Genomic DNA, 12,761 nt, shown 5'->3' on the forward strand with positions numbered 1-12,761 from the left:
ATTCAAAACCCCTCCTTCCTCCAAATTTAGCTCGCATGTTCTCTTCTTCCCATTCCCTCCTTCCTACATACTCCCTACCCATCCCCCTTCTCGAAATAGGCGCCAAGTGGGGTGTTTCCTCTCGTATAATTTTCACCTCTTCGTCTTCCCTTAGCAAGTCATCTACTTAATTTCTTCTTGCTCCCATCAAAATCGTTTTAGTATGAAGCTCTAGCATCTGCTTCTTCATTTCCTCCATGTTCCCAAACATTCCTTCTATCATTGAAATACATTTATTCATTGATCCCACATCCACTCGTAGTTGCCCTATTTCCCCTTCCAATCTTTCTTCCAACACTTCAACTTTTTTTCCAACCATTGGTACCTGGATCAAGGTTCTCTCGGTGAAAAATAACAACTTTGAAGCAGTTATGGCCTCCAAACAACAGAATTCAGCATATGGTATAAAAGATCGAAGTAGAAATCAGTTATAAAAATCTGGATTTCAGTCCAAGAACGTGCTCTGATACCAATTTGATATGACTTGATTCCAAAACAGCAAAAGACTCTAAATGATTCTACACAAAAAATAGATTTTTATTGATAAAGAGAACAAATACAAACCAAATAAGATACAATGGTCCTATTTCAAGAAGATGATCTTCTCTCCCTAAACCCTAGATGCCGCTAAAATCCCTCACACAAAGAACTACAACACTCAAAAATAAACAAACTGCATAAAAATAAAATAAACTCTATCATTGACTTAAATAAGCTTCCTTCTCCATCCTAAATCAGTCTCCTTCCTAAAAGTATTTTCCTCAATTTGAAATTCAATTTGGAAAGGATTTTTTAATTGATTTTCTCCCAATATAATGCATTAATTCTTAATTGTTTTTCTCCTAATTTTCTGGTGGGCCCCACCCCCCTTTACCTCCTCCCTCTCCTTATCTGCCAGCCCCATATGGGCCGGAATTTGCTGCTGGGCAATATCATATAGTTGAAAAGAAGGCTTCCTTTTTCTTTCTCCCATCAATTTTGATAAAGAGTCAATCAAATCACTATACAACTTTATATTTATATATTTACCATTTGAATATTTTATCACGTTCAATGGATTGGCTTGTGGGTGCATGCTATTTAACATAAGAAAGTGGCATTCTTTTATTATTTGGAAATTCTTGGTAATTGAGCTTTGTCATCATACTCATTTTGAATTATTTGCTCAAAATTTGAGGAAAATCATTAAGTCATTACAAGCATAAAAAAGTAAAATAAAATCTACATAAATCAAGTTAAGTAATAAATCAAAACTTGATCTTTTAAGGAATAGAGTTGTCTTGATGATTCCTTCATTAAATTCATTTTTTAATGGACTTATGCTCAATATTTTTTAAAAGATATGAAATGAAAATGAGAATAGCTTGAATTATGCTGGTAATAAGCGAGTCCAAAAAAGAGGTTAATAATGATTGTTATTGCACAAGACCAGCAATAAACTAGGAGTGCCAAGAACTTGACCCGACCTGCGTACTCGGATCCAACCTGAAAAATTTCGAGTTCATGTCAACTTGTTTACCATAAAGGTTGGGTTCTGGCTCGAGATTCTTGACCTATTTCTAAAACTGGGTTAGGTTCGAGTTGACCAAAAACCCGAGATCAACCCGAATGGCCTGGAAACCCTAAATCCTCTATCGTGCTCGATCATTCGATTCTGATTCACGTCTCTGTCTGCTGCGTCTTCCGGCCTCACCTAGTTGCTCGCAGGCCCTACACCAGCCAGCCAGTTGCTTCACCGCAGGCTCCGCATATGCCAGTTGCTTCGCATGCTCTGCTTCGAAGCGACTAACCCAGTCAGGATTGGTGCACCACACATGCCAGCGGTCAGCCGCGTCCATTCATGATTCGATTCGCCTACTCACCACCGATGAGCCACTTCGCCTGCCTCGCACCAGCCAGCAGTCAGCTTTGCCCGCCCACACTGGCTTCGTTTGTACCCGCTTCACTTGCTACCAGCAATCCGGGTTTGCGGGTTGGGTCCGTTCAACCCATAACCCGCACGGTTTAGGTTAGGGTCAACCCGTTTGAACCCGGGTCAATTTGGGTTGGATTTGAACACAACCACTTGACCCGTTTGGACACCCCTACAATCAACCAACATTAATACAAGCCATTGTCATTGCCTAACATCATCCATCAACTAACATCAAAACCTATCATACTGTCACTCATAAAAATATTTTAAAAAAAAAATCCCACCATTAGCCATCACTTGACATCACCTTTCAACAAACTTCAGCATACAATTTCATTGACATCCAACCTGACATTCAGTGTTTGTTTTCACAATTGTCAAGTTCTCCACCTTATATAAAGAATGAGCAAACCAATTGCCGACTGGTGCTTGACTTATGATGTTCCCTATCAGGGATTCATACAAACAACCAACATCCCCATTAGCCAACGACATTTTAGGTCTATTTTATTTCACAATCTCCCTTCCTATCCAGAGAACACAATTGAAAGAATGATCAATTGTCGCCAAACTTCTAATGTTCCTCATCAATCATCGTACAATGCATGTCAGTGATCGACGTCCATCAACTACCAAAATTCGATGTCTATCTTATATGTCGCACAATCTCTTCTACTATCATTGGAATGAAAAAAATCATCATTTGTCTATCAGCTAACTCTTAGCATTTCTCATCAACCATCACCTTTCATCTACCAATGATCCATATCTAATGTATGTCAACCACCAACGTTTAATGTTTGTCTTCTTGGCCCCCTCAATCTCCCCTCATATAAAAATAATGATCAAGCCAACTATCAATCATCACCGGACTCGTAACATTTCCTAGTTAATTATCATGTGATGCTTGATGTATGATGTTTATCCGCTCTATCGTGTGCCCTTCACTCATTTCAAGAGAAAGATTGAGCTAACTAATAACAATCATCTAACTTTTAATGTTCCTCATTGATAATTGTTTGATGCCTACTAATAACCTACATCTAATGTCTATCAGCCTCCGACATTCGATACCCATCCAATCTCCCTTTCTATTAAGCAAAAGATCAAGCCAACCACCAACCATTACACGATCTTTGAAATTCCTCATCAACTTTCATTTGATACTAATGATTGACATAAAACGGTCGTCTTTTTGGTCATTTGATCTCTCCTCCTATTCTAAAGAATGCCAATCCAACTTCAATCAAAATCTAACTTATAATGTTCCTTATTAACTATCATCTAACACCTTCTAATACTTCATGCACCAATATTTGACACATTTCTTTCTAATCCCCAAGTCCCCCCCACCCCCCACAATTAACCCCACAACATCACATAATGACAACTCAAATATCTTAAAACTCCTGCAAATAGAACCATAGAATAATAATAATAATAATAATAATAAGATCCCTCCTATAATATTTTGCTCTAATTATGGAGAAATAAATCATACATAATTATTGACTCATAATCTTGGAAATATTTTAACTAAATTACTTTTTTCCTTCTCATAAATTATGATTCCTATAAATTGTTCTTATATATACAAAATAAAGTTGATAAATTCTATGGCTACCGCCATAAATATTCCAACATATAACCAGAAGATCAGGATCTCAAACATAACAAGATTACAAATCTGCAAACTCCTAATTCACACGATATAAGCACAGAGGAAGGCTTGGATTGAATCCATCAAAGAAAACCAGATCAATGACGCTGCCATGAATCGTTGACCGGATCTTCTGCTTCAGCGATAGCAACCAAGTTAGCGACCGGCGGCGACAATTTCGGAGCTAGGAAGGCCAGGAAGCCCCAGTTACAGATTGAGAAGATGATAAAAATAGCAGATCTGAAAGCCTCCATCTCTCCAACGTTCTCCTAATTCACTAACACACCACACCACATCCGGCTCTGGAAACACGAGAAACAATCCACAAAGTCTCAATCGCCACGATATGCTAGCCGAAGGCAACGCCGACGACTGTATGAGGCGGTGACGCCGGGAGGCGAGCGGAAAATCTCCCGTACCGAGTCTCCTCAGCCCCTGCTCCGTCATCATCCTCACCGCCTTCATCAAAGTTCAGAGCATAACTAACCGCATCGTACCTGAACTCTCCACATCCCTGACGCGACGATTCACCCTTCCCAGCCAACATCCCTATATACCACTCTCTGATATCGGGAAGCTCGCCGACTTTCGCTCGGATCCACGACGATGAAGATCGGAGCAACGAGGCCGCCACCATCGGCGGCTCCTCCTCCGCCACCGCGCCACCAAAGCAGCAGTTCAAAAAGCTTGTCGATTGGATCTTCTTCAATGGCGGCGACAGCTGCGATTTTGGGTACTCCATGTCCTTAACTGACATCGGGTTGAATTGAACGACGGGTATTTAAAGGAAAACTAATTTTGTTTTAGCACGAAATTTAAAGTCAATATTGAAATTAGTGAACATAATTATATTAATTTAACATAAATATTAAAACAATATAAATTATTAAAATTATACGAATTTAATTTTTAGATAATTTTTAGCACGTAATATACAATTTTGATATATTATCACAATTTTTTCGACGAATTTTATTTCATCAACATCCGTTTTATTTACCAACCGATCCTCCGACAAGTATTTGTCAAACATAAAAATATGATGCAAATATAAATAAATAGTTATTGTAAAATGATGTTAATACATTTATTTTTTCTACACACACATTAGCTTTATTGAAATGATTAAAAATATTTCAAGATTCTTATATTGTTATTCTTCTTCTTTCATCATTTTTTTTTTCCACTTCTTTCATCATCCTTCCTATTTTTATACTCACTTAGTCTTCTTTTGGGACAACTTTTTAAATGCTTCTTAAAACAATTTTTAATTTTTGTATCATAAAACAGTTTTAAAAAGAAATAAAAAATTCGTCCCAAACGAAGCCTTAATGTTAAGATGAGAAATTTTGAGGACCTCAAACTTGATGAGGTATTTAACCTAAAAATTATTTCTATTATCTTTAAAAAAAAAACACTTGTTAATTCTCTAATGATTTCTCCTTTGATGAGCTCTCTTCTTCAAAGGACCTCAACTTTGGATGACTTCAATATAATCAAGAGTGAGATATTCGATACCTTGACCTGAATACTTCGTTTGATGAATTGCTTCAAATGTTAAAACTTATTGAACGGAGTTTATATCAGTGACTTAGGTTTTGTTTGTACTAAAAAGTTACTTTAAGAAGTAGTAAAAAAGCCATCCCAATTGAAGACTTAGGCTTCGTTTGAGACGGCTTTTTTGTTGCTTCTTAAAATAGCTTTCTAGTATAAAAATTTAAATTTTTGTACTAAAAAGCTGCTTTGAGAAGCAACAAAAAAATCATCCCAAACGAAGTCATAGTTGACTGAAACCATATGACTATGGGTGTACATTGCTTCCTCTATTTTCGTGTTCTTTTGAAGAAATAGAAAAAGAAAAGAGAATAAAATTTGAAGGACTTAACGTAGGAGAGCTATCATATTGGCTATGATTGAATTTATACAAACATCAACATTATTGAAATGCTTATAAGTTTTTATTCTTGATGGTCTTTTCAAGGTTCTTCAATTGCTTGAGATGAGCTCTAATTATGCATCAATTCTCCTCTACTTTCAAAAATTTTGCTATGTAGAGTTCTAACTTTATAGTTGGTATAATAGTAACCTTCACTAAACATATCATGGCTTATGCAAGGTTATAAAAAATTCTAAGTTTTGTAGGAGATGATGGCAATGCTTTACATGATAGATAGAGGGTTGGCTTATCAACAACAACAACATCAAGCCTTTGTCCCACTCGGCTTATCAAGTAGATAATTTTATTTTATATGTTTGAGAGTCGTGACTATTTGTATTAGCTCATATTTCAGTTATTTATTATATTTTTTTATCATATTTATATTTTCTCTAAATATTTGTAAGTTTTACCAAAACATTCTTTAAATATTTTAAAGTTACTTATGACCCACACAAAGAAAGTCATGATTAATAGATTTGTGAAAAAAAATGTGGGATATTTAGTGTTTTATGGCTTATGGAGATTTAATAATTATGAGAAGGTCATAAACATTTCTTTAAATATTTACAAGTTCAACGGAGATCTAAGAATGCATATGCTCTAATTCACAACTAAATGTAGAGGAATCTGTTTAGGAAAACCTTAGGATATTTCACTGTTATTATAGTTAAATAATCATAACATGTAGAAAATTTCACATTGATATTATCAAAGTGTATTGTTTTTATGAGGTAATTTCCAATTCTCCAATCTCCAATGTTGCTTTGGTTCCAATGTAAAAGAAAATTTCTCTATTTACTATAGTGCCCAATAGATGTGAGTTGTATGTATGGGTGCAAACGAGTAGAGTTGAGCTCGAGTCAGGCCTAATTCGAGCTCGATTTGCAGGCCTAATTCCGAACTCAAATTCGCAGCGAGCTTGAGCTCGATTTGTGCCACTGAAAATGACCTCATTGAGCGCTCAATTCCGTAGTTCTAGCTCTGCTTTCGCGTACAGGACCTGCCCTTTCCTTCCGCGATTCTGCCTTCTAATCCGAGCTAGCCTTCCGCGTCCGAGCTCGCTTTCCGTGTCTGAGCCCGCCCCGCAATTTTATGAGAAGGTCATAAACATTTCTTTAAATATTTACAAGTTCAACGGAGATCTAAGAATGCATATGCTCTAATTCACAACTAAATGTAGAGGAATCTGTTTAGGAAAACCTTAGGATATTTCACTGTTATTAATTATAGTTAACTAATCATAACATGAAGAAAATTTCACATTGATATTATCAAAGTGTATTGTTTTTATGAGGTAATTTCCAATTCTCTAATCTCGAATGTTGCTTTGGTTCCAATGTAAAAGACAATTTCTCTATTTACTATAGTGCCCAATAGATGTGAGTTGTATGTATGGGTGCAAACGAGTAGAGTTGAGCTCAAGTCAGGCCTAATTTGAGCTCGATTTGCAGGCCTAATTCCGAACTCAAATTCGCAGCGAGCTCGAGCTCGAGCTCGATTTGTGCCACTGAAAATGACCTCATTGAGCGCTCAATTCCGTAGTTCTAGCTCTGCTTTCACGTACAGGACCTGCCCTTTCCTTCTGCGATTCTGCCTTCTAATCCGAGCTAGCCTTCCGCGTCCGAGCTCGCTTTCTGTGTCTGAGCCCGCCCCGCAATTTCACCTTCCACATCCAAGCCCGCGGCGCAACTCCACTTTTTGCGGTTCAGATTTCGCACTCGAGCAACTCAACAAGTAATCAAGCCGAGCTTCCCAAGGATCGAACTCAAGCTCGATAACCCAACGAGCTCAAAATTCTGCTCTAGCTCAAGCTCGAGCTTGAAACTCGACTCGTGAGCTCGTTAACGAGTTGAGCTCGAGCCGGCTCGCAAGTTGGCTTGACTCGGTTGCACCTCTAGTTGTATGCAATCATTGTCTCTAGTTGCCAATATCTCAATTTTTCTATAATACCAATTCAATGTGAGTGGTGGGGTGATATTAAAATCTTTCAAGGTTCTTTGACAAGGAAGGAGATTGTTAAGAAAGTGATGATGGTATGAGAAGAGGTTAGGGCTAATATCTAAGGCAATGAAAAAGGTCTGATTAATTCAATATTTTTGGACAATTTTTTTCTGAGAATTGTTTACAGTGAATGACTATATTGTCTTTGATAGAAAGGATTAAAGACATTGAAATTAGAGTTCTAGGAATTGAAATAAGGAATGGAGGATATTTTAGACCAATTTTATAGGTGGATAAGACATTATAATTTTTTTTAGACTGATCACATCAGGAAAACAACCTGAGTTGTAATTTTGTGGAAGGGATATGACTCAAATTTTATGAGTCCTATGGTGGTTTGAGGTTTTAGAAAGATGGTGGGAATGTTTTAGAAAGAGGAAATCATTAATATAGGGTACATGATGATATCAGCATGAAGAATATAAGAGCAAGCAAAATAACTAGCTTCTCCCACCAAAGAAAAGCTAAAGGCTAGCTACCAAACAGTGACCATTCAGCAATCAGAATCAGAATTTAAAACAAAACAGGAAGAAATGATATATTATAACTTTAAAAGAGACGCAAATTTTTCATAAATTCAAAATCTACAAAGACTCGTTTTTCAGCATAATTTTCATACTAACAATACCTACAAGTAATACAGCTTGGCAACAAAAAACAGGCCGCAAAAGTTTTGATCTCTCAATCATTTGTCTTAGAGTACACATTCACCGGATCGAGATCTCAAAACATTAAAAAACAATTCGACCAAATCTCATTAATCACACGCTATAAACACATCAGCTCCATGATTTTACCGTAGCTAGCTGAAGGCCGGATGCGGCGGCGTCGACGGTAGGCGAGAGGAGAAGTTCCGGTACGGGAACTCCTTAGCATCGTCGGCGTCATCGCTCCCCCCGCCTTCATCAAAGTTGAGAGCGTAACTAGGCGGATCGTACCTGAACTCCCCATATTCCCGACGCGACGATCTACTGATTCGCGCCATTATCTCCTTACACCGCTCCGTGAGCTCTGGAAGCTCGCCGGCCTTGGATCGGATCCAGATCGAAGAAGATCGGAGTAACGAAGCCGCCGCTGGCGTTCCCTCGTCCCCCTCCGCCTCAGCGCCGCGGAAGCAGCAGAAGAACCAGGCTGTGAAGCTCACCTTCTGCTTCAAGGAAGTCGTCGGTGGCGAATTTCGCCAGTTCATATTTGATTGGAGAATTAGGGTTTTGACAATTGCTCTGTGTCAGTACTGTGCGTTCTGCTTTGGGGATGGATTCAGGGGGTGCTCCTTTTATAGCTCCAGCGGGCGAAAAGACGGATAAAGACTAAGTAAGCGAAAGCCGGTGACCACTACCTGTTCTTAGTTCCGAGAGAAAAAAGAACCGTGCATTGGGGGTATAATCGTCATTTCCCAGTTGTTTTGCGTAAAGCTGAGGTTTACCAACGGTCTACACACGGAATTTTTTTTTTACTACAATATATTTAATTCTAATAAATTCATGCATATATTTAATTATTATTAAAATTTTGAAGTTAAATTTCACTTAATACTTACATAATTACATGCTTATATTTTTACATATTTTATTAAAAGATAATATTATATTCCCCTAAGTACTTAATTCGTGAGGTTGATCTCTTATTTTTGTATTCTTTCTTCTCTAACCTTCTCTACGTTTGGTGTAATTTTAGCTTATGATATTATATAGAATTATCATGCATGTATGGTGTCTTATTTGTTGAAGGAGCTTCAATACATTCATTCTCATATGATTTTTTTTTTTATTTTTTTTTTCTTTTTTCTTTAGGGATGGATGACAGATTGACAGTAGCGGGTAGCTTTTTGGTGATATTAATGACTATAATAGACTAAAAATCTTTTGTTTAATATTAAAAATATAGATTTTATAGTGAAATGATTAGGAGTTTAATGTGATATATTATGAACTAATTTGGGATTGATTTAGAAGGTCTTTGATGGTAGATTTTATATGGGATAAATTACTAAAAATGATGTTGAATGATTAACTTAAGATATGAAGTTATGATATAGAGTAGATGATAGAGTTTGATAGAATTTTAGGAGATGTTGAGGTCCATGGAACAAGACAAGATTCGAGTGTTTCCTGATTTGGATGAGAGTTATATGAATGTGTTTAAAAAAGTTTTAAGTTTTAGTTTTTGATTTATTGGTTTTACTGAATACTTATGAAGCGGAGAAATATACTTGAAGAATTTGGAATAGGAGTCTAAGAAGAGTAATAAGTAACTTACAGAAAAGATAAAGATAACTATATAAGTCATCAATGATAGACAAATTATTTGAAGATGCCAAGTACTAAGTAAATAAAGATCACTTCTCTACGAAAATATTTTATTCATCAATCAAAAGTTATAAAGAATTTCAACCTATATACTTATATTATTACAAAACCCTTGGACAAACACTTTTGGAGAAAAAATTGGAGGAAAAAAAAAAGAGGGGAATGGAGGTTGGTTATCATTAATGAGAAAGACTTTCAAACACTTATTTTTAATGCTCTGTCCATACCAAATCATTTAATAGCTGGTCATACAAAATTAAATATAGAAAACTAAATACATATCGTATTTGCAATTTTTTAAAATTTGGGCTCGTGTAATTGAATATTTTTCTTTAATATTTTCTTTGGACTTTGATCTTAGCTCTTATAATAATTTGACTTTTATAATTATCATATTTATCCACATTCTTTGCTATATCAAGGGATCTAATACATCATTTTTCAATTACACTTGGCTTAGTGGGTGTTCTATAGAAAAGGTGTTTAGAGCTAATGTTCACTCTCTTTTTTTTCAAATGAGGCTAATATCAATACAATTTTCTTAAAATAGTTAGGCGATTAATTGAACTTCCTCATCAAGTTTTTCAAACATGCATCAACAACATTAAAATGCCCATCTTTCTTTTTACATAGATAAGTTATCATTGAATGGTAATAATATTTTCATATTTTTTTATACCAAAAATATATTAAGTAATGAAAGACAAAATATTTTATGATCTAAATATATTGAGGGTTTCAAAGGCTTCTCTTTCAAATTCTCACTTTATATCTAGATGGCTTGCTTTGGGGTGTTAAAATTGCTGATAATTTTGAATCATAAACATGAGGCATTACTATGAGTGAAACTTTTGTATTTGCAATCTATAAATAGAAATCCACACTCATCATTTATTTAGGCGTGTGTGTGTGTGTGACCAGGTTTCTTCTTCCCGAATATTAATATTTTTTTGGCACTTCTTTATTTCAATTGTTAGATCTAGCTCTATTCAATGCCATTATATTATAAACAGTATTTACCTTATTATTGTGACTAGTGTCATTTATAATATTTAGTGTCAAAAAAATGGGATGTTGCATAAAGTGGGAGATATAAATCATATTGCATGTTGGAATAAAATTTAATAAAAAACTTTAATGTCACTTAGTTCTTTTAACTCTCTTTATTGAGTCAGTTATTCTTAGTCTACAACATTTACAACTAAGTATAATGCCTCTTGCTTATCCTCTAGCTCAAACTAGAAATGATCTCAAGAAAATTCAATTTGAGCTTGGTATGATTGTTTAATCAAGACGAGAAAATTCCATTTGGCGACTTCAATATCATTCTAGGATCACTTTCTAGACTAAGTTCTTAGTTTAACAAAAATCTTAGCTAGTCTATTTAATCCGTAAGTTAAGCTAATTAGGATGAACCCCAGAATAATCATAAAAATCATTTGAACTTCATAAAATATAGGAGGAAACCCTAGGCATTTCAAATCAAGATCTTGATCTATCATCTTTTTAAGAGTATTCTTGGGTTGAACTCTAATACTGGCTTAATCCTTATTGAGTCCGATAAGCTAATTATTATAATATGCTTCTAATTTTCCTTTATTGTCATTTAATTATGTTTAAGATAATTTTAACCATTGAACGTTCTAATTTGATCCATTGTCTTAAGTTTAACTCACTATCTACCAAGGCTTCAAATCCTACAATCCTCTGGATCTATTGGTCACTTTAGACCAATTGATCCAATCTTGTTTAACCATCAATCCTAATAGGATTCAACATGTTAGACATAACTTAATTGAGCTACATGATCCTTTAGATTATAGCTTGGTTGAACCACTTAAACTATTTTGACCAATTTGATTAAATAGAATCGAGCTATCCTTCGGAATATTTACCAATTGATTAATCATATGTGATTTGAGCTTGATGAACTATTAAACCCATTGTAAATGAGCAATGGTGAAAATTAGCATCATTTGATAAGGAATGATAAACAAATAATGGTAGCGTGGCTCTAAGTTTCTCTATGAATCCTAGATTTCTCTCTACTAAAATTTCCCCTCTCCCATGTGTAGAAATAGATTATATTATAAATTTCTAGAGGTGTAAGACTATACCATACTCTTGGACACTCCATTGGATGGTCTAGTAAGGTCCCATTGATCTTTAATACTTTTTTTTTTAACATGGCAATACCTTAAAGTGCTTAAAATTAAATGCTCATAGACTCATTAAACTTTTTTAGCTAGAATCTCATTTTTAATAGAAACACATAGATGTTGAAAAAAAGTTTGGCTCTCCCAATGCTCTCAATAATCGTCAAATTAAGCTTTTAAGTGTTTGATTTAGGCCAATTTAGACTCAGACTTTCTTTCTACCATTTTTATTTCACCGAAATGCTCGAAAACATCGACATCTTACTATTTGCTTCAAAATCATACTTATTCAAATGGATTTTTTTGTTGATGTGTCAATAGCTAAGATTATCCAACTCTCTCTACCATGTACCAACTCAACTTCTCTCATTCTTCTTGTTGTAGCATAATAATATTCAACAAATTATAAAAAGGCAAACTTGCAAGTGCCATTTCATCATTATAAAAACTAATAATCAATTTATAAATAAAAAATTAAGCGAGAGAAAAATGAGAACAAAACAAAATTTATAAATTAAAATGGAGGCAAACATACTCATATAAAAAAAATAAAAAAATTTCTTTATGACACCCTATCCTGGCTCAGGCTTCATTTGAGATCATTTTCTTACTGCTTAAAATAATTTTTTAATAAAAAAATTTATACTAAAAAATCACTTTAAGAATCAGTAAGAAAGCTATCTCAAATTAAATCAAAATATATATATATATATATATATATAATTTATATAATTTATTTATT

At 34.9% G+C, this 12,761-nt stretch overlaps 2 protein-coding genes across 2 annotated transcripts; both read right to left on the reverse strand.

Annotated features, from left to right (window-relative positions):
* Positions 1 to 3,475: 3,475 nt before the first annotated feature.
* On the reverse strand, positions 3,476 to 4,467 carry LOC110094078. Its single transcript, XM_020819222.2, has one exon. It carries the CDS (start codon positions 4,369 to 4,371, stop codon positions 3,964 to 3,966), a length of 408 nt encoding a protein of 135 aa, XP_020674881.1. The 5' UTR covers positions 4,372 to 4,467; the 3' UTR covers positions 3,476 to 3,963.
* Positions 4,468 to 8,080: 3,613 nt separating this feature from the next.
* Positions 8,081 to 8,823, reverse strand: LOC110094068. Its single transcript, XM_020819213.2, has one exon. The coding sequence runs from the start codon at positions 8,741 to 8,743 to the stop codon at positions 8,357 to 8,359; it is 387 nt and encodes a 128-aa protein (XP_020674872.1). The 5' UTR covers positions 8,744 to 8,823; the 3' UTR covers positions 8,081 to 8,356.
* Between the last annotated feature and the right edge of the window lie 3,938 nt (positions 8,824 to 12,761).

This window comes from Dendrobium catenatum, unplaced genomic scaffold, assembly GCF_001605985.2.
Source record: "Dendrobium catenatum unplaced genomic scaffold, ASM160598v2 fragScaff_scaffold_156, whole genome shotgun sequence".
In the NCBI taxonomy this organism is placed as follows: domain Eukaryota; kingdom Viridiplantae; phylum Streptophyta; class Magnoliopsida; order Asparagales; family Orchidaceae; genus Dendrobium; species Dendrobium catenatum.